The 22,940-nt window shown below is 38.8% G+C and overlaps 1 protein-coding gene across 5 annotated transcripts in view; it reads right to left on the minus strand.

Moving 5' to 3' along the window:
• Positions 1 to 1,130: 1,130 nt before the first annotated feature.
• Positions 1,131 to 22,940, minus strand: part of LOC139962600 (uncharacterized) — a 139,795-nt gene continuing 117,985 nt past the window's right edge. For all 5 annotated transcript variants that reach the window (XM_071962732.1, XM_071962733.1, XM_071962735.1 and 2 more), the window contains 23 exons: positions 22,554 to 22,638; positions 21,513 to 21,673; positions 20,510 to 20,551; positions 19,473 to 19,805; positions 18,969 to 19,094; positions 18,338 to 18,448; positions 17,612 to 17,728; positions 16,438 to 16,554; positions 16,094 to 16,240; positions 15,473 to 15,589; positions 14,734 to 14,853; positions 14,351 to 14,453; positions 13,750 to 13,881; positions 12,856 to 12,927; positions 12,361 to 12,432; positions 11,862 to 11,933; positions 10,961 to 11,032; positions 10,452 to 10,523; positions 9,891 to 9,974; positions 8,361 to 9,231; positions 7,719 to 7,953; positions 6,169 to 6,413; positions 1,131 to 4,102 (listed from right to left, as the gene is read on the minus strand). In XM_071962732.1, coding sequence (XP_071818833.1) covers positions 3,866 to 4,102; positions 6,169 to 6,413; positions 7,719 to 7,953; positions 8,361 to 9,231; positions 9,891 to 9,974; positions 10,452 to 10,523; positions 10,961 to 11,032; positions 11,862 to 11,933; positions 12,361 to 12,432; positions 12,856 to 12,927; positions 13,750 to 13,881; positions 14,351 to 14,453; positions 14,734 to 14,853; positions 15,473 to 15,589; positions 16,094 to 16,240; positions 16,438 to 16,554; positions 17,612 to 17,728; positions 18,338 to 18,448; positions 18,969 to 19,094; positions 19,473 to 19,805; positions 20,510 to 20,551; positions 21,513 to 21,673; positions 22,554 to 22,638 — 3,743 coding nt within the window. In that variant the 3' untranslated portion in view covers positions 1,131 to 3,865. The remainder of the gene's footprint in view (positions 4,103 to 6,168; positions 6,414 to 7,718; positions 7,954 to 8,360; positions 9,232 to 9,890; positions 9,975 to 10,451; positions 10,524 to 10,960; positions 11,033 to 11,861; positions 11,934 to 12,360; positions 12,433 to 12,855; positions 12,928 to 13,749; positions 13,882 to 14,350; positions 14,454 to 14,733; positions 14,854 to 15,472; positions 15,590 to 16,093; positions 16,241 to 16,437; positions 16,555 to 17,611; positions 17,729 to 18,337; positions 18,449 to 18,968; positions 19,095 to 19,472; positions 19,806 to 20,509; positions 20,552 to 21,512; positions 21,674 to 22,553; positions 22,639 to 22,940) is intronic.

Genomic DNA, 22,940 nt, shown 5'->3' on the forward strand with positions numbered 1-22,940 from the left:
AGGGGTCAAAGTGTGAAAACCTTGTAAACACGATATCTCAAGAAGAAAAGTTTGGGTGGACCTCATATTTAGTGTGTAGAAGAACCATATTAAGTACAAAAACCTTTGTTTTTGGTGTAGGTCAAAGGCCATTTGGGGTCACCAGGGGTCAAAGTGTGAAAACCTTGTAAACACGATATCTCAAGAAGAAAAGTTTGGGTGGACCTCATATTTAGCTTGTAGAAGTACCACATTAAGTACAAGAACTCTATTGTTTTTGGTGGAGGTCAAAGGTTATTTGGGATCACCAGGGGTCAAAATGTGAAAACGTCATAAACACCATATCGCAAGAATGGAATCATGGGCAGACTTCATATTTAGTGTGTACGAGTACCAATTGTGTAAAGGAAGCCTATTGTTTTTGGTGGACGGCAAAGATCATTTGAGGTCATTAGGGGTTACATTGTGAAAACCTTGTAACCACTATATCTCAATACTGGAAGCTTGGGCCGACCTCTTATTTAGTGTGTAGAAGTACCACATTGAGTTAAAGACGCCTATTGTTTTTGGTGGAGGTCAGAGGTCAAATCGTGAAACCCTTGTAAACATGTACACCCTCACTATACATAACAAAGGTTTGATCAACCTTTGTTGTTCATAAATGTTTTCCGGTTTTGTATTGTTCCTCGGAAGTTGCATGCTAAGCGATAGAAGTGTTTAAAGAGAGCGCTCGACGCATCTTGCCAGTGATACGTGATTTCAAAGCAGTCAAATCAAACCTTTGTTATTCATAAATGTTTTCCGGTTTTGCGTTGTGCCTCAAAGCTTATAAAAACAAAGGGATAACATAGCAGAAAATAAGACAGTGATTCCCTTTACATCATCAATGTGCATAATTGGCTAATGTTTATTCATAAATAAAACTAGAATTAAGAGAATACTTGTAAAATGGTCAATCTTTGATGGATTTTGATGGGAGTTGCAGCTATTTTCATGATTTTGAATGCCTATTGGAGTGTTTAAATAACTGCTGATTATTATTATTATATTAATGTTATTATAAGGACAATTTTGTTCATAGGTGTCCATAAAACCTTTAAAGTATAGGAAAAGGAAAACTACACACAAACGAGACAATAGACAATAATTGCGGCTGTATAAACATTCTGTATTATTTGTCCATAATGGAATGTACAAGATAATAATATACAAAGATTTGTGCTTCTCTTACTTTGAAAGCTTGAAATCCTTTATAAACTTCAAAATACCTGCTACACTATTTATTTGTAGAAATTTTATAACTGTTTATCACAATACGATAGCAATTTTTATTTCCTGTTCGAATAGTGGTTGTTATTTCCTGATTTCATAGCAATTGCTAATTACTGTTTTGGTTACAATCTTTGTTTATGTACAGTTAGCAAATGCTATTTATATACTGTGGCCATTTTTATTTCCTGTTTCCCGTAGCAATTTTTATTTCCTTTTCTTGTAGCAATTTTTACTTCCTGTGTAATAGCAATTTTTATTTCCTGTGTAATAGCAATTTTTATTCCGTGTGATTTCAATCGCCTTTTTGCTGCCCTAAGCAATTGCTATACAGATACGTGTAAGCAATTGCTATTTACTGTACAACCTAGACCAACTGCTACTTACTCTACTGATAGTAATTGCTATCTAATTTATGATAGCAATTGCTATCTAATTTATGATAGCAATTGCTATTTCCTGTACTAGATAGCAATTGCTATTTCCTGTACCAGATAGCACTTGTTATTTACTGCACTAATAGAATACTCCATATCCTGTGCTGATAGCAGTTGCTATTTACTGTCCTAGACCAATTTGCTACGTACTGTGCTGATAGTCACTGCTATCCAATGTATGATAGCAACTGCTATTTCCTGTACTAGATAGCAATTGCTATTTCCTGTACTAGTTAGCAATTTTGCTATTTAGCACATCAGTTGCTACTTGAATAAACTGTTAACTTTTGATAAATTTTGCACATTTAGCTTGACCTACATTATTTACATCACATCACAGGTATACTTTTACTTAGCTGTTGCCATTTTACTGGTCACCAAGAATGATCGCAGCTCTCTCGTTAACTGATATAAATTACTGTTTTCAAGCTGTTTTGCAAGATATCAACTTCTATGCTATTTATTGATAGGAAATGCTGCGTAGAAATATCTAATACTATATATCAATAGCAACTGCTATATAATTTAAATCAAGCTAGATTTTCAGCACTGGTCCGCCAATCAATCAATTGGGGGGGGGGGAGGATGTGTGTGTGGGGAGGGGTGGGGTTGCCTACACCAATGTAAACTTGAAAAACGACTAAATTTCAAACAGTACAAAGTTGATATCTGATGTAAATTTACATTCTATATTGTTTTTTTTATTAAAGCTTTAATCTTTTAGTGTGCATGTACTTTGGTCAGCCTGTTGTATATATTTATAGATTTGGAATGTAAGCAACAATTCACAGCCAAAAAAAAAGTCACCATTGTTATGCAGCCACATATAGGAAGTGAAGTTTCACTGTGCAGCGTTTCAGTTACGTAATTCTGATAAAAAACCTTAACTTTAGTATATTTACTACCTTTCTGTAGATTAGCAATGTTGTCAAGACAGCCAAGTCACAACTAGGTTCACCATTGAATAGCTTAACGATAACAATGTACATAGCAGAGGCTTAAATTTATGTTTTCAGTCGGAACACCCTTTGGTCCACTCTGAATGAAACGTAAATATTCCCCCCAAAAAATTGAGACGATTTTTTCGTAAGTGAAAGATTTTGCATCCTAATCCATCTTTAGATGTGATAATCTTTTTAAAAAATAAAAATGGAAAAAATGGAATGTCCAAAATACTGTAAAAGTACAAACATGATCAACTAAATAATCTTGATATACAAATATACACTTAAAATACACACATCTTTAAAGTTTTATAATAGAGATTCTCTTCAAATATTTTATATCGACGACTTTTAATGAAAGTCTTGTAAGAATGTCTCAAAGTGCAAAACAAGATGATAGGCTTTTATTAAATTCTTATGTAAATAATTACTTGTTAGGACGATTTCAAACGACCATATAAGTTCCTCATCATCTCCGATCATGAGCCTTAGCCTTAGCTATGGGCCTTAGCTCTCACCCACCCACCCACTGAATAAAATCAAAGAGGTCAGCCCTAACCCACTGGCAGACAGACTATAACAAAGGCAAAACAACCTTAAACAGTCGAAACGTCTTTGATATATTGATTCATAAATTGCAAAATATAACAAATATTGCATTCAAAGACGTTATTCCATTTTAACAAAATTGTACAAAAGGGAAGGGGCTACTCCTCCCATGAAACCCCCTTCCAGTACAAAAATGGTAGTTGCACCCCTGCCTCTGACCCCCCCTTACCACCTGCCTCCCACCCAAGTCGCTCACCTCTCCATAGCTGTCCACCACATCTATTATTGAAAACAAAACAAGGATTGAAGGTCCGGCTCATATAGTGTTCTTTGGGACCAAAATAGGATATTGATACGTCGACGACATCCTATTAAATCTGAGAGGTGCCGAGCCTGTGAATGGACATCATAACATTAACAGAGGTGTCAAGGACCAAGCCAGACCCCGGGGATCATCATGTCATAGGCTGAAAATAAGAATACACTATCCTTCACCCTGTCTTTTTCTGGGTCCTCTAATTGACCCCGGGATTTTAGCCCCTGACCACCCCACCCCTCCCTTCTCCACCCTCTTGTATTCAGAGTTGCTCTGACCATAGGCTAGCTTCACACCACCGTTCATTACGGTCACACGGAGTTCGCATTCGTTGCATCGCCTTAAAATAGGATCTGACGCCATCTTGTTTTCTAGCAAATTGTATTTAACCTTTGAACCATTGTCTTCAGTTGCTGCCAGTCTTTTCGAATCAACGACACTCTCTCTTCTTGGTCTACGAGAGTTGTGGGATGATTATCGTATGTGCTGCCCTCACTATGTACATCCTCTTCCGATGAGTCATCGGATGCGCCAAATGCGTCTTCTGCTGTCTCAATCTCACCTCCACGCATTATAAGATATGCGCCTGTTCTATTGGTGTTGGAAGTCTGAGGAAATTAAAATCACAGGCAATTGTTATATGAAACGACTTGAGTAAGTTTAATGAAACGAGTAAAATTGCAGCTAACGTTTGAAAGTTCGAAATTTCAAAGAATTTGATAAAATGTTTAGATTTATTAATGAAAACGGGTTAGTACGCATATAGTATGCAATTATTTATTCATTTTATTTTCATTGATTTTTTTTATCACAACAAAATATTTTAAAGAAAATGACATAAATTAAACTTCAACAAGGATGAAGACTAAATAGTCTAAATATGACATTATCGAGTCACATATGCGTCAATAGTTAATATTAGTTTGCTTTTATTTATTTACAATGTTTATTTTCCGTGATGGAGATGGGTTTTGTAAATGCTGAATCTCAAATAATGAACTTCACACCCATCAGCTATAGTGATTACATTCAATTTGGTTTCAATGTCAGCACTGCTAACATTCTAAAACATGATAAAATAACATTTAAAAATATCAACAGAAAAGCAAAGAGAAAGTAAACGGTTTTCAGGTCCTATTGGCACCATGACGTCACAGAATTGACAAATTGAGAGATTCCAAATCGAGGTTTAAACTAAGGATAACGCCCAAGGCAGTGGCGGCGGAACCGGGGGGGCTTGGGGGGGCTCAGCCCCCCCCCAATGAAAAAGTTGAGGGGGCAAATGCATGATTAGCCCCCCCCAATATTTACCAAGGCTCCGAAACGTGCATCTGCCCATTTTCAATGCATACTTGTCGATCTGTCCGATGCACACGTATACTATATGGTGTAATAATTTTAGTTAATGCTGGGGGGACCCTCGGCTCGTCCCCTGGCTATAGACCACTTTGTCACCCCGTGAAAAGTGGAAGCAGTGAGTGTGAGTACCGGTAAGCGCAACACAACTTTGTCTTAGGCCAATGACTTGCCTCATTTCAGCCAGTTCTCCAACATCCCCTTACTACACTCAAAAACGTCTTTGTGAGTACACTACGAGTAATAGCTACTCTCTTAAAACACCATCGAATATACACATTACAATGTTTTTACAGACTTTTACATGCAATCTGAGAAATTGCAGGCTTGAGACCAATATTTTAGGGCTAGGTATTCGCAGCATAAAACACTCGGGAAGTGCCGTTTCCGGCCATCTGGGGGGTTTGAAAAACCCAAAATTTTCTTGTACGCTCCGCGCCAACCGATGGTGGCGCTCCGCTTAGATAGTCTCCACACATTAGCCCCCCCAATAAATTTTCCATTCCGCCGCGCCTGGCCCAAGGTGGAGGGGTAGAGGAGATGGAGAGGAGGGGAGGGGGATGGAAGGGAGGGTGGGGGGTTGTTCTTCAGATAAACCTCTGCCATGTAAGCCAAAGTTGATGGTTGGGTTTCTGTCCCCTCTTTGGCGGTCAAATATAGTACCACAGGAATGAGGCATATGCAACTGAAATACAGCTTTAACCACTAGTGACATAACGCTATCCTAAACAACATTTACCATATTTAGATGTTGATGTCTTTTTTTTCTCGAGATATGTGTTGATTGAATGTATTCTATTTGACTGGCCTAACTTCAGCTTACTCTGGGAAGTAAAAATCAGTAGGGGAGTATGTACTGTCATTAGGTTAGATGTTCTGCAAAGTATTTACGTACGCAAAATGTTATTATTTGAATTTTCTTGTGTTGGTTTATCATTCAAATTTGATTCAATTGGAATGTGTTTGCCTTGTTGGTCAATATGCTCTGTAGTTAACTAAGGTTTGCAGAAATATGATTTCCCTGTGGACAAATTATTTTTTTAAATTATAAAAGAAAAACCGAATGCAATTTCAGCTCAGTTTACCCTGATAACATCATTACTCTGTATACTGTTGCCAGATGCATTAATTTACCAAATATCAGCAACTTTAAAATATGAATATATTTCGCAAAAACAAAATACTACGAGGATGTGATTTTGATCTACAGAACTGATGAAAACAATTTTTTTTAAGCATTCAGTTTCATCTACAAGAAAATCTATTTAATTAAACGTTTCACCTTTTTTTTTGCTATATTAAATTGAAAAATACTCACTTGATCAATAACCACGTGATCTTCATTAACATTGCCGTGAAGGAAGCCACACCGATGAAGCATATCAAGAGCTTTCTTCAAGTCGCTTTCGATGGTTGTGACGTCAGATTTCTGAAGATGCCAATCCGACCTCTGTATTAGACGGGCTAGGAGAATATTTCGGCAACGAAATGTCAATATCGGGAGAAGATGACTTTCAGATAGATCCGCCACAATAGCCGGCATAATACCGTTCATGTGTTTATCTGTGTATGACAAAAGTACAAACAAACAACATTGGTGAGACAGATTAAAAACACGTGTGCGTAATATTTACGATGACGTCATGCAAATGTTTGCTTCAAGTTCACTTATGGTAAAAAACTGGAATAATTTCAATTATAATGAACACTATGTAGGGAGTTTCATGAAAAGATTCATCCTGCCTGATGACATAGACATATTTCTCTGTCTACATTCACAAAGCAATTTTGCACTGGACTGTCTTTATAACGATGGCTGTTAAAATCTTGTTGAACTTTGAACACGAGTGACCATCTTTGAGATCTATTATACTGCTAAAGTTTACGTTGTTGTTTCTTGGTACTGTCTAACGCTCCAATAGCATTTACACTAAATTAAATGTCATTAGTATTCCCGATTGCTTTCAGGATGCTTATACGGATTCCTTACAAAATTTTCAAGAAAAAGATGAAATTCTCACTTTTCTTTCGCAATGCTTACGGATTCCTAAAGCTGAAATATGGATTATCCTCAAATTTAACGTGTAGTTTCTCGGAATGTTAGGCTTTATTTAGCCTTATAAATAATAGTAAACAATGAATGAAATTGTATAGAAAAAGTGGCATTTTCTTTCAAATGGAAACGGTTAAGAACACAATTGTGCCTGAAATATAGCAAGAAGAGCGCTATACCCCATTTTCATAAATCTGGAAAGAATAGAAAAAGTCGCGAATTTGGCCAAAACTTGAACAAATGATAATGAATGAAATTTTATAGAAAAGTTGCAGTTTCTTTCAAATCTCTACTCCATTTATATAGCTTTGGGAAGAAATAACAAAGTTTTGCTCAGGATGTTGTAAGAGATTTGTCCTGTGTACTTCAAAACGTTCCATATTAGTAACATTATCATCATACGTCATTATATAACGCGACTTCATTAATGTCTCTTGTACTGTACATACCTCTTTGTGTCCATGAGCCAATAACGTCAAAAAACACCATTCTGATCGGGAGGTTTAAAAACCATTCGTCTTTACTTCCTTAATAAGCATTACTTTCACTTAAAACTAATCACTGACGTCTTAAAGCTCTGACGACGGTAACATATGACGTCATTTAATAACCCTTGTACATACCTCATTGGTCAGTTTAACGAATGACGTCACTTACCGTTCTGAACGGGAGGTTGTAAGCTGTTTGTCTTAACTACATTAATAAGCATTAATTTCACTTAACACTAATCACTGACGTCATAAAGCTCTGACGACTGTGAAATATGACGTCATTTAATATCCCTAGTACGTCAGTTAACGAATGACGTCACTTACCGTTCTGAACGGGAGGTTGTAAGCTGTTTGTCCTGAGTACTTTAACGAGCTCCATCTCATTGACACTAAGATCTCGAGTGCAGTCACTCTTCCAAGAGCTAGGGGTTGGGGATGCCATGGAACCACGTCGAAAGGTCTTCTCGCAAGACCTATCTAACGTCGAGATGGTATAGAGGTACGGATTAGCTGCTGAATTGACCGGAAGTATAAACACTGCTACCACTGCATAGATATCCTGAAAGACAAGATAATCGAAATTCCAATTCACTTCAGTAACTTAGAAATCTGTGAAGGGTTTGTCTGAAGGGTTTGATATCCGTTCACTTTTAAATCATTATATGATAGAGGACCTTCTGCTAGGATCGAAACATCAGGTCCTCTTACTTTTACACAATAAAAAAGTAGTAAATTTTGATATCCAATTCATTTGATTATTGTTTGGTATATAATTTTAGTCACCTCCGTTTTCCTCAACCTCACATGTAAATGTATCGATTTTGGATCAAGTTCCCCTATTCGTTATAGGTCAAACTGTGTGCAAAAACAAAGACTTTTATGGGAAGGGGTACTGCGCACAGAAACAGGTTATGGATGGATAAACTCCAACAATTAATTAAACAACAGTCACCTCATTTAAGTTACCTGTGGTATTTGGACAGCTTCTGACCACGACAATAAAGCCATAATGATAATTGGCATCCAACAGAATAAATCCGTCCCAACGATAAGCGCCATCTTCGTCGCCATTTTCACCTCTTCAGATACTTCTCTCCTCCTCGTGCTTTGCCTGGATGCTCTCCTTATAGCAACAAACATAATAAAGTAACAGACGAATATAAGAATAAAACAAGCGAAGTTAACTCCTACGAACAAAACGAGAGAATACATCCATCCCGGAGGCTTATCTGACGTCAGAGGTAAGGCAAGGCACACACTTGACCGCCCGTAAAATTGCTCACCTGGAGTCTGTATGATTAATAACGGCAAAGTACTTAAAAATAATGCGAGCACCCATGCGCACGCAACCACGACGCGTACTGACTTTGTGTGAAACCTTAGAACGCTGAATGGGAAAACCACCCCTAGAAATCTGTCAATCGTGATCAGGACCAATAAAAACACAGATGCTTCACTGGACAGAACAGAAAGTAGTCCCGACATCTGACAGAGAAAGCTACGCTTCCATTCGTCTGCATGAATCATATAGCGGTCCCGATAAAATAAATCTGCACCCGCTATGGTTATCATGTACCCTCCCATGAGAAAGTCTGCGACAGCTAAGTTACTGATAAGGAATGTCTGAACTCGCTTTGACGATTCTCTGTGGCGGGTCCTCCATCGCCAGACTAATACGAACGTGTTGCCAAGGAGAGCGCTCAAGCCTAACAACCACATACAAATCCGTAGAAACGAGTAACGCATTAAATCCTTGCACGATGAAAATTGTTCCAGTGGTGCCGAGCAAGATGTTTTATCCGAAATCAGACAACAGAATACAAAATTGGAGGCAACTCTGTAAAATGAAAGAAACATTAAAAAAAATCTTAAAGTCTGAAGAACAGATTTGAATCAATTTGTAAATGTTCTGTAAATCTCTTTTGACACTATCTAAGGGGATATTGATGGGGATTGGTTGAGGACTATAGAGGCTAGACAGCAGTCCCTGGTACTTCCCAGCGGAAAGTGACTGTAGAAACAAATATTCATTCTCTTAACGCATAGTAGGTATGACGGACACTACCGTTAGACTTGTCAGTGGCGTAGCCACCCCCACTCTCAAATATTTGTCCCCAACCCCAAAGAAAATGGTCAGAATTCTTTGGTAGAAAAAATGTTCTGCCTCCCCCTCCCGGAAATGGAAGTCAAGCTACGCCCCAGCGACCTATATTAACAAATTAATTAAATTCGAGTAACACATATACACCTTTCATATAAGTAAGCTCACGCTCGTAAAGAATGAAAAGTATGACCGAGACTAGACATATACTCACAAATGAAGTATACTTTAGGTACTTATGTGAAAGTATGGTAAGGAATAAGTCTCATACTCACAAGACAGACAAATTAGCCAAGACAAAAGTCAGTATGAACGAGACTAGGTGTATACTTACAAATGAATTACACTTTAGTTACTCATGTGAAAGTATGGCAAGGAATAAGTCTCATACTCACAGGACAGATAAATTATCCAAGCCTTCAAAAACATCAAGATCAAATGATGGGAGTGAATCCTTATCGCCAATATTACTCACGTCTCTGTCAAATAAACAAAATGATCGAACCGTTAATGAATCATGTTTATTCCATCGGAATAAACTTACTAAAGGAACGGTTGAATAAAGACTACGAGAAATGCCTAATGAAGTCATTTTTGGTAATACTATGGAGTTGGATACAGATTAGATTCTATCATGAGAAATACAAAAACATAAATTATTATAAATAACGTTATTCTATTGTTCGTCATTCTCAATGTTCGGTAAATAGAGCTGTTAACATATCGTATGAAAAGATTAATTTGAGAAACAACGTACTGAATTCTGAGAAAAACAAGTTGTATGAAGGTTTCGCGGATAGTATTATAATTGTTTTGAAAACTTTCTCGATGGCCACAGAAACAAAACTTTGTCCACTCGTAGCCTTTGCTGCGAAGTAATACATTTCTGCAAACTTGCGAAGTAATTTCATTGATGGCACTTATACCTCTCCTTATACTTATAACATTATACTCACAAAACACTTGTTATGTTAAGACCCAAGAAAGATGCCGTCTCGATTACGGTTATTGGATTATCCCTCAGGGACCTGAAAATGGAATTAAAACAAAAATCACGTTATCACTACTAGTACACGGCACGAAATGCAATACAGGTCTAAATCGTTTCTTTGTCCCCTCAACCCCCCCCCCCCCATTATTATTACGTCATGTTACAATGTCATGTTACGTCATATTACGTCATGTTACAAGATTAAATGAGAACAATTGAAACGGCTGAAAATCACTCAAATTCATGAACAATGTTATGATGGATCATGACATCTGCTCATAACCAAGCCTCACTAAATTATTTTCGTTCACATCGTTAAATTGTATACTGTTCCCAAAGTATAGGTGATTGTTACAAATCAATGTTCTTAAACATGCTGGTTAGTGGAGATCAAAGGGCCACACTGAGCAATAAAGGCTAAGTACCATCAACATTAAAGTACGGTTTATAAGTAGATGTATACATCGTACTTACAGATTTCTTAATGAGCTCAAACCAGAGAACATGCCAGGGTATATTTCCTCCAACAGAAGTCCATTCAGATTTCTGTGAATAAACCCAAACGCAAAGCACTTCGAATCATACATAACGTAATAGTTAAAGCTGTATTCTGGGTTACAGATTGAAACTAGTTTGTGTTACTTTGACCAAGCCACGTAATATTCACGCATATTTGGATACGCCTTATCTAAGAAATCACGGCGGCACCAAGTAAGGGAGGAGAGGGGTATGGGCAACCCAAACATGGTGATTACACCAAGGTTATCCCTGCTCCAGTCGGTCCCGGGTTAAACAAAACTGAAGCCTCTTTTCTTCTTAAATTTGCTCGTGATGTACGCTTTATTCATCCATGTTTGCACATCAAAAATGTTTGCCCCATCTCAAAAAATGTTTTCTTTCCACCTAATTGCTTTTCGCCCCCCACCTCCTCCCCCTACACACCAAATCTAGAAATTCTGGTGCCGCCATTGCAACTTATTCGCAATTATTAATATTGTATATTTTTCGCAATTATTCGCAATTAACTAATATTGTGTCACACACAATAATGGAATGCTTATTTTCTTCGTTGACAAGCTTTTCCATTTGTTGTCAATTTTCATTGTAGGGGTGAGGGTGGGGTTGGGAGGGGGAGGATTTGGTTGGGGTGGGGTGACTTAGAATACGTTAAAGATCTAGACAAACGATAAAGGTGGACAAATGTATGTACCAACAGATTACCTCCTCGAACCCCTTTATGTACCCTTATTCATGTACCTACATGACGGACTTTTCTTTCCCAAGTAAATAACATACCTCATGGTGAACATTTTTGTATATTGCTGCTCATTTTTGAAAAGCTAAGATCTCAGTAGTCTACAATTTATACACTCACAGTTCTGGTAAACGATCTAGATGTGAAAATGCCCGGGGTTCTATTTTCTTGATGGGATTACCGCTAAGATCTCTGGAGGAGAAAAGAAAAGAAAAGAAAATACATGTCTATAATAAATAAATATATATATATATATATATATATATATATATATATATATATATGAAAGTTTAGTGAGTTGGAAAATCCAGACAGTGAAGAAACTTCCCGCCTCCACCGGGATTCGAACCCGGGCCTCCCGCTTTATATGCGGACACCCTAGCACTAGGCTATGGACGCTGATTGTATGTCCATAGGTTCGAAACCGGCATGGAAGGTCGTAATTCCACTGTAGGCGTTTGTTACCTGTATCGAACAATACTACTGCCTTACTCTAGAGATCAAAACATGATGCTAACCAACTAATTATCCTAATTATAGATTAATTTTAGAACTGAATTCATACCCCATCCCCTCCCCCCCCCTCTCTTCTTCCAGTTAAGAAAAATACAGCACTTACAATATTATCAGCTTCTGCAATCCTGTGAAGATATTTGCTTCCAAACTCTTTAAGTTGTTCTGACTCAGATACCTGGAAAACATAAAGTATAGTTAGCGGCTTGATTGAGAAATGACGGAAGCTTGTACAGAATCTACAAGTAAGGTAGGGGAGAAGAAGCAGATTATATAACCCGTTTAATGATTGCTTGTTTATATGTTTAATTATTCAGTTCCTTAGTCATTATTTCTCTATAAATGAAAAAAAAAACAAAGTGGAGAATTAGCTATGATAATTTTGTTTTAAAAATTTGACAAATTCTATACCCATAACTACCAATAATCGAATATCGAATAACCGAACGCCGATAAATAGTCACCGTCGGTGTCTTGTTTCTTTATAGAGGTTTATTTGTGACGTTATTTCATCACACAGAAAAAAAAATATAGAAAAAAAAAGGATTTAAGAAAATGGGAGAAAAGGAAACAAAAGGCGGAATGGAACACAAATACTCACAGACTGTGCAGATTGACTTGATGTTGAAATTGATTGGGTGTGATGGTTCTTAATCCACTTTTTGAGAGATCCCTGTGAAGCAATTACGTATAAGTATGAAAAGAAGCACGGGCTCATGGTTTATGTCTACCTACGTATGCAATACGAAGACAAGCATACTGTATAGAGAGACGGCTGTATAAAGACTGCAATTAAACGTTATAAGTAGGAAAAATAAATTTAGTTTACATTTAGTATAATTTAGTATAGTTTAGTATTTCGTAATGTTTACTATAGAAAGCCACCATAAGCTGACTTTCAACCCTATCAATGTGACGATGGTGGTTGAACACTCTCTTTTCGATGAGTGTTCAGTGAGATATGAGGCAGACTTGTAATAATAGCACCCATTCTTGTTCCCGAAACCTCCAGGTAACGTTCTCATCTGACGGACTAGAGCGTACCTCAGCAGCTGACCACTTTCTCAAATACTGAGGTAGAGAGGGGGGGGGGGGGGGGTGGCGACATCCAATTCATAATCACTGCATTGCAGCCATGGTGAAAGAAGTTGGTATGGAAACAAGCCCCCAAGCCAAGTTCCCAATTCGCAAACCAGAAATATCAAATCCACCGAAGGAAACACTGCAAAAGCAGCAATTTGGAATACTATCAATATGACATGATGGTTCCTGCTGCAGATTTTAACTGCACGGAACGTAATGATATCAGGGGTGGGTGAGGGGGGGGGGACACTTTAATCGCAACCCCACGCGTACAGTTGTTACCATTAATAATGATGACCATGAAATGCTTGGAAGTGCTCCTTAAAAATACAGAACATGTAATAATAACAAAACAAAAATAAACATATAAATAAATAAATATCAAAAGAAAATAATATAACCGTGTACTTACAATTCTGTGAGCATTGTAAAGCGATGTAAATGGTCCAAAAACCCTGTATCGTGAATGGAGAAATTACTATCTGGTAGCGACCTCTTCTTGATTAAGGCATAGGGTGATGAAAATGTGACGTCACTCAAATTCCTGAGGAAATTGAGACAAATGTAAAGTTATCTCTTATTTCCTCATTATTGGTGTTGTCACATTTCAAGAGCATCCCAGGTTTTTAGTTTTTCTTATAAAATTCGTTATTTACCTTCATTGTTTAATACGACCTTTGAATATAGTCCAACTAATGAACAGAATTGCTAGAGCAGTGTTGTTTCCATTATGTTATTATATAGGATATGCCGGTGTACTCCTGTGTATAATCCATTGATTTAAGCATGGTTCAAGAACACAATATCTTTCTTATTCCTATTTTTCCATGTTCTATTAGGGCAAGTAAAAGACGTGTCTTAATTTACTTACATTCAGCATGTGAATGTATTTCAAAAGATTTTGAAAACCAAATTTGCTACATGTGTTATGGGCCAACAATTTTTGCCCTCATTCTGTGCTTCTGGGAATATGAAAAACAAACAAACAAACAAATGACGTCACAACCACTTACAGGCGTCTGACGACAGAGGGAATATTAGAGATGAAATTGTCAGTGATGACGTCACAAGAGTAGGAGAGACCAGTACACACGCATCCCTCTGGACAATGCATACCTTTTTGAAGAAAAATAAATAAATATAGATATAAAAACATTGTTCATTTCATAGAAATATAAACAATCATTTCAGAATTTTAATGCAAGTAAAAATTCATTTTCACTAAATCCTGTTTAATTAAATATTGCTGGTATTTTCAGCCAAAGAACTCTTATAACCATACATCAGGTAAGTAATTTGTAAACAGTTTTTTTTTTATTAACTTACAGCGCTACAATCCTGCCACGCATATATTAAATAATTAATTAATTCAATTAGTTCCAATCAAGTCTCATACCACATAGCCATTCATCGTCTCCAGAGGGACACTGTTTAACTCCGTCACACACGAGGTTCTGAGTGAGACAGTGAAGGGCGCCTCTACATCGATAGGAGCCCTTTGGACATGTGTAGTTATCTGTACATGTAAAAACAAACTTAATTAAGATTGTGAAAACACATAACGTTAGTTTCAATGTTAGATGATAACAGGATATTATAAACAAGAAATGTTCTGACTTCGACTCTCCCTCTCTTATTTTGTTGTTGTTATTTCACATCAATTCATATGATTAAAAAAGTTCTCCGTTTTCTTTGTTAAAGCTGAAGACTGTAACACATCATGAAAGAGATAGAGAGAGAGAGGGAGAGGGAGGGGAAGGTGGGGAGTGGTGGGTGGTAAACATGTTTCAGAGGCGTGCAGAGTCAGGGAGTATTTAGAATGTCGCACAGGCGATGGACCAAGAAGCGCCGAGGGCCAGGTTAGGTCCAGGGGACAATCATGTCACCGGGTCGACTTTCTGCACTTTTCTCTTTCTCGCTGAAAATGAGAATAAACTATTTGTTATCCCGTATTTTCCCAGTCACAAATTTCATATTATCTCCCTTATTGAACCCAGTCCCCTTGTATGTATCCCCTCCCCCACCCTTCCTCCACCCGAGCCTCTTCCCTCCCACCCCTCCTCCTAGACCACCTCTTGTCGGGTCCAGATGGACCGAGGCAAATAAAATTAATTGATGTTTAAATCATGACTTACCACAACCTGTTTCGTCCTCACCGGATGGGCAGTCCCAACGGTTATCACATCGCCGGTGTAACGGTATACAATATGCCTGAGGACACTTGAAGGTGAAATTACTACACTCAAACAAATCTATAAATAGAACAAAAGGAAAAGAAGTCATCAAAAAAACGACTAAGACAATCACAACACCTTTCAATGTCACTGGAGTGATGGGGAAGGAGGGGTGGGGAGGTAGGGGATGGGGGGCACAGAGGTGGGTGCAGCAAAGTGGGTGGGGGAGGTGTGTCAAAAGTGCAGAATTAACGATTTTAGGTTACACGGTAAATAAGCACATTGGAGAAATCTTATTTTAATTGAATTATAAGAGGAAATGAAAATGAAATTAGCGTTGGATAATAAATTGAAAAGTGTAAAAATATATATATATTTAGCACACATAAGGCAAAATAAATGGAGGTTGAATTAGCAATTATATAAGGCTTGTGTCAATCGTAGTAGGAACACGTACAGATTGATACGTAGTGTTAAAATACATTAATATACAGAAATTTACTTGACTTTAATATTCCCCTCATTTACAATCATATTCTCGTTATGTCTGAAAAAATGAACGTTAAACAAAAAGTGCATTACCGCAGTGGCGTAGATGGGCCACATCTCGGCACCCTACTTGGTACCCATACTGATCAAAATCGTAAAGGCATAGACTAGCTCTGTCCTCACACGCACCGCTCCCACATTGTAATTGGTGAGGTTGACATGCTGTGAGCGGATCAGGGCCTGGCGAGCGAAAAATATAAATGGATGTTAATCGGAACTGGAAAAAAAGGATGTTTGTGCAAAATAATGATTTCCGTATTTTTATTTTAATATTTTTTATAGACATTTAGAAGCCCTGACGTGCTAATCCCATTAGGATCTTCTTCAGAGGCAAAAATGAAGATGAGAGATTGAATGTATAGCGTAATCATACTTACGACATGCCTCTGGCTCGTCCTCCCAGCTATTGCCTTGGCAATCTTTGACGCCATCACAATACGCCCTCCATGGAATCCATTTACCATCGTAACACTGAAATCCTACATCGGACGATTCTATTACGAAATATGGAGGAGATAAAAATATTTAACAGTCGATGCACTTGGAATCGTGTTTGCTTATTAATGCGATGCTCTGTTACCATTCATATATAGATAGAAACCCGGTACTGAGGGAATACAAGGCAAATATGCGAATGATAAGTGGACCGCAAAATTCTGGAAAATCGTCAGATTTTCTTAAGTATTATTTTTCGGATAGAACTGACAAATTATCGTGACATCTGCGTCGTCCGTAGCGTCAAAATAGTGAAGTATAAAGTAACTGCTCTCACCATCCTACTTCTTTCCTTACCACAATACTGGTAGCGTTTTACATGTAGGCGATTATAAAGTGTCGTTTATATCGGGCTATACGGAGTCTGCCCCAACTGACAACTTACCACAGTTTGCTACGTGTGTCATCTGCACAGTGGGATATGAGGTCACCCCCATCCCATTCCACCTCCCCCCTCCTCTCCCCCTACTCTCCCCTCCTCTCTACCTAATCTCTCCTCCTCTATCTCCTCTCCCCTCCTCTCCCCTCCCTTCCCCTCCCCTCCTCTCTCCTCTCCTCCACTCCCCTCTTCTCTACCACCTCTCTTTCTCCTCTCCCCTCCTTTCCCTCCTCTCCTCCCCTCCTCTCCCCTCCTCTCCTCTCCCATCCTCTCCCCTCCCGTCCTCTCCCATCTTCTCTACCTTCTCTCTCATCCTCTCCCCTCCTCTCCCCTCCTTTCACCTCTCCATCTTTCTCCCATCCTGAATGTGTAATGGTCTGAACTTACTGCAGTCTGCTTCGTCTGTGCCGTCAACACAGTGAGGTATCAGGTCACACCCCATATCATTCTACCTTTCCCCTCCTCCTTTCCCCTCTCCCCTCCTCTCTCCTCCCCTCCTCCCCCTCTTCTCTACCTCCTCTCTCCACCTCTACCCTCCTCTCCCTCCTCTCCCCTCCTCTCCTCTCCCCTATTCTCTACCTCCTCTCCCCTCCTCTCCATCCCCTCCTCTCCCCTCCTCCCCACCTCTCCCACCCTCCCCTTTCTCCCGTCCTGTATGTGTAATGGTCTGAACTTACCGCAGTCTGCTTCGTCTGTGCCGTCAACACAGTGAGGTATGAGGTCACACCTCTTGTCCATCTGTATACACTGACCATTATGACAAGTAAACTGACCAGTAGAACAAACAGGATAGTCTGTAAAAGGATAAAATACAAACAAAATGTCATGTCTTGACGGTGCTGCTTTGGTTTCCCGAAAGGGAACACTATGGAGTCACCCTAACCGACATTGCAAAATTTTGAGGGGGACCGCGGAAAGCAAAGTAAGCAATGACAAATAACGCGGATCGCACAGTTGGTAATTACTACCGTATTACAATTAGATTCGTCCATCACGGCAGCATACAGAAACTTTGTACTCAAAGCCGAAGCGGGAGTGAATTAGTCAGGTCACACATCCGGAGTCTATGCATGCTAAGTTCTTCAATACCGCCCTCATTACCTTCTGAAACATTTCATACTGCAGTTATAATTCATTTTCTATACCGTCTGTGTATTTTTTGACACTCGCTGTTTCTGTTAGTAAATTATCCGACCAGCAACATTACCAACATAACGACATTCTATTCTCTACATCTAGATTATGATGATGACGATGTTACGTACTATAATTCATTACTAAACTAATTACTTACTAACTAATTAATCACCACTTACTATAATTAATTACTAAACTAATAATTTACCAATTAATTAATCATTACTAAACCTATTGAAGTTGATCCACATAAATAATAGACTCACCGCAGTCGTTTTCATCTGATCCGTCCAAACATTGAGGATTATGATCACATAAAAATGAAATCTGGACGTATTCTCCAGAACCACACTGAAAGAATTCAGACTTTAAAGAATCTGTAAAAGAATATGCAAGAAAATATCAAAGACCAAATTAATTTGAGTATTTGCTGATATTACAGCGATACAGATTAATCGAAAATATTACCGCGAACCGGAATTATGTCTGACTAAACAATGGTTCTCTGCGTGGCTACACCAGGGTTACCATTCCCGGCATTCCGGTTAGGAGGGAGGAAGAGGGGCATGCAGAAGAGGAGCAAAATTGGGAAGTTTAATTGATCAGAAGGGACTCTCCAACCCCTCCCACCCCCCCCCCCCCAACAGGAATCTACAATGAGTTAAACAGAATTTCAAAGGTACTTGAGTGGGTGGAGAGTTTAAAATTCCCCGACTGCTTAAGGTAGGGCCCAAGTAAATGTCAAAATCATCCCTGAGCGACGAGGGCGGTTGGGGCTATACCCCCCCCCCCCCACACACAAACCGCATACCCTCATCTTCCGCACGCCAATGATAATTTATTTCAGGTGGCACTTGTTAGCTACAACTGGTTGTTGAATGTCAAATATGCAAATACCTGTTGAACATTGTTCTTCGTCACTTCCGTCTGAACAATCTTTGCTGCCATCGCATATTTGAACTTTTTGTACGCATTCTCCTGACAAACACTGGAAGAGGTTGGGACTGCAATACTGTTCTTGCTCTGAGAAAGTCACATAGAATTACGTCAGTTTACATATTTAATTGATTTAAGGCAATAGCCAAGTTAATGATCATTGTTAATTAACAGGGGGGGGGGGTATTTTGCGAAAACTAAACATGAAATAAATCACGTCTTCTGTAATTGTTTTCTGTTACTGTTTAAATGGGTAAATGGATTTACAGTTTTTCAACGCCTCAGTGGAAACGAATGAGCATTGATAATGAGCCTTAATCATACAACATCCGGGACCTTTGTTTAATCACCTGATCACACAAGTACCCCATATGTCGAGAAGGAAATAAATGGACTTTAAGTAAGTCGAATCACTTCAGTTTTTAGGACAAAGAACAAAAACAAAGAACAGAATGTAGTTCTCACCCAGAGGAGACATGGCACAAATTGCGCCACCAAGTTTCACATCTTTGTCACACACGATATCCCTCATCTTCCAGAGCCCGCCCTCAGTTTTCAAGACTCTACAACGGGTTCCGTTCACGTGGTATGAAACATTGACTAATACTGGTAGTACTTTATCTCTGTAACTGATCACGTGATTCATATAGTACTCTAACGATGCTGTGATTGGTTCACGGACAAATGATAACCCGGATTGGCAGGTCTTGTTTTGAAGCAAAAGGTCGTTAGAGGGCGCTCTTATATGCGTGATAGCGATGCATTGGTTATTGATGAAAGTCATAGAGACTGGACAAGCTGACAGAAAAATGGTTATTTGAAATTATGGTATAAATATTGAAATTTGAATTCAATACGGAGAGGAAGTGGGTAAGAGATATAAGCTTCATTAACATTGACAAATCTTGCCAAATTTTGCATAATGTATGTTTTAAAGGTATCCAGTATTTGGCCACAAATTTGAGCAAGATTAAAGTTGTTAGAAGTTTTAAAAAGTACCTTCCTAAAGGCTCCGATCCTTGAAAGTGCTATATCCCAGTCATAATATTCTACAATATCAGGGGCGGATTAATGATTTTCAAAGGAGGGATGTCGTCCTGTGTCGGTGAAGCGGACTCCCACTAACTTGGGGGGGGGGGGGGTATGGAGGTTCTCCCACATGAATACATTGAATATTTAGACACCGAATGGTGCATTCTTAGGTATATTGTGACTACATATTGATCTAAAATTAGGCCCAAAGGCAAAATAAATCTCTTTACTTTGTGAGACCAGACTGGGGATGGGGTAAATTACTCATTGGACTGGGTGTGGCGGGGGGGGGGGGCGGGGGCTTGGCCTCCAGTTAGTATGTTAAAGTAAAGACCCTTTCAGAATGGATAACTGCTTTTACAGTGGAAGTAAAATAGCTGCTACATTTTGAGCACGGATAACCAATAATTGAATTTTGAGCAAATATGGGGCAATACCGATGACCTTTAACTATTAGTATAAATACTTACTTCCGGTAAACATTTCTTTAACAGTTTTCTTGGCTTGTAACTCTGGGTTTGAGAAAGGCAAAAAGCAAACAAACAATGTAATATAATGAAAGTGAAATAAATGTATTCATATGCCTCCAGATCTTGTATATAAGTATATGGCTAATAATGAATTATTTAGCCATGCATGATACAGATCAACAGTCCACAGAACGCATTCTATAAACAGTTGAATAGAACAAGCTAGCACTTGTTGAATGTATAGTATCAACATATTTAAATAACGTGCAGCAACATAGACCTAATGTAGGTAAAACATATAGAAGAAAATGGGTAATACTTTGTAGTGCTAAATGTAATACGCTATTGTACGATGATATCGAATTAAAGCAAATCATATTAGATCAAGAAACTCGTCATACCTTACATATAAGAGGGGTGGGGTGTGAGAGGTGGGGTGGGAGAGGTGGGTTGGAGGGGTGTGATGGGAGGGGTGTGGTGGGAGGGGTGTGGTGGGCGAGGTGGGGTGGGAGAGGTGGGTGGGCGCGGTGGGGTGCGAGTGGGGCAGCGCGGCAATGTAATGTAGAGTTATCCACTCAGCTCTTGACATGTTTCTCTCAGACCTTGTACAATATCAGTTTGTTTTGTTACATTAACACATGTTCGCATCATGAGAGTCCCTGTCAAAGGAGTGGAGCTATGAATGAGGTATGTGCGGAAGTGATGATGTCAGCTCGTCTAAGAGTATCTATATCTTTTCCCACACAGACTATTGATTCAACCAGTTGGGACAATTTCTTAATGCGTATACCTCTCTAAACTGTACTCCAATATCATGCTTCAAAGCACTGGTATTGGCAGTACAAACAGTTCCTAACTTTATCTGATAGAAACATGATATTCATACTGCTCATACTGACAATACGAGTGCTCTGAAGCGGGACGTGACACTACAGTATAGAAACAATTCTCCCAACTGGGTGGTTGTTTTGCATTCTTCATGAATATGCATATATTTACTCACCTGATATTTGCGCAGGTTTCTCGCAGATGTATTGTGACGTATCAGTTGACGCACAGGGTACGTCATGCCAGTGATTGGTCGAATGAAGGTTCGTTAATTCGATGAGGGAGCATTCTTCCATATTTCCACCATTCGGTTGACGCATTTTCCATTTATCTTGACTACCAGACAAAATAGAGAAATGCGTAAATTGAAGATGGAAACCAAATTATCCCTACTTTTCATGCAATTTTCGAGTTCGATGATGTTTGTTTATACGAAAAGTATTTTCCCCTGGTCATAAATTATTATTTAACTTTATGTTTTTGTTTCCATGCTCGGTTGTTTAGTTGTTGTGGTAGTTGTTGGTTTTCTGTTTTATTTATATAAAGCGACTTGATTAGAATATTATGTTTGCTAGTTTCGAAAGCCTTCTCCATCAACGGAGAAGGGATAAAGAGTTCGATAACAATCTTACCCCACCCCTTTTCTTCTCACTCACCTCCCACTCCCCTGCCTCCCTTCAAAAAGAACTCAAACAAATTTGTCTCATTTTATGTATTTCTGAAAGATTAACCTATACATACCAACATATTAGGATCTTCATCATATCTTTAATATAAAAAAAATCTCTCTGCTTTAACGAGGAATAAGATCACGACAGCATCACGTGCACGGTGCACATTCAGGGGCGTTGGAAGCTATTTGGGATTGGTACGGCAGATCAGAGTGTGGCCATCTATCATAATTATCGGGGGGACGTTTGGTGGGTCAAACTACGCTACGCGCCACCATGGTTGGCGCGAGCGTAATGGAGAAAATTTTGAAAAAAAAGTGTCTCCCAGATTGCAGGAAAATGCACTTCCCGAGCTTAAAAACAAGACCCCTGCCACCCGACTAATCTTCTGAAACACATTTTGAAGTATGTTTCATTTTGGTTCTTTATTTTTTGCCATTTTTTATCTTAGTCCTACTTTTTTTCTTCTTTTTTTGCCCCGTGAATATTGGTCCGGCGTTCGCCGGACCTGCCGTACCGGCTCCGACGCCCCTGACATTACTTACTGTGTTGGAACGGACCAATCAGAATAGCTCATTGGTGAGTTATCCCTCCAAACGTGTATTCCACGTGTCCCATCAAGCTGAAGTCCTGAAAATAAGAGGAGAAATACTTGCCTGCTAAAAACAATGAGTTAAAAGGCAAAGACAAACCAAACAAAAGCAACAGTAAAAGCAACAATAACGGTTTTGTAAATACTTAAAACAAGAACAATAAAACTATCTAGTTCCATGTCTTTGAAAATTTGATGAAGCTTAATAAACAATAGGGAAAACATAATTTCTCGCCCTATTTCAAAGTTAAAGCTTTTATGGTATGTCTCTTCCTTTTTTAACCAGTTATACCCCCCCCCCCTGACATCCCCATCCCTCCTCTACTCCTCCACGTGAACT

Source organism: Apostichopus japonicus, chromosome 21 (assembly GCF_037975245.1).
Source record: "Apostichopus japonicus isolate 1M-3 chromosome 21, ASM3797524v1, whole genome shotgun sequence".
Classification (NCBI taxonomy): Eukaryota; Metazoa; Echinodermata; class Holothuroidea; order Aspidochirotida; family Stichopodidae; genus Apostichopus; species Apostichopus japonicus.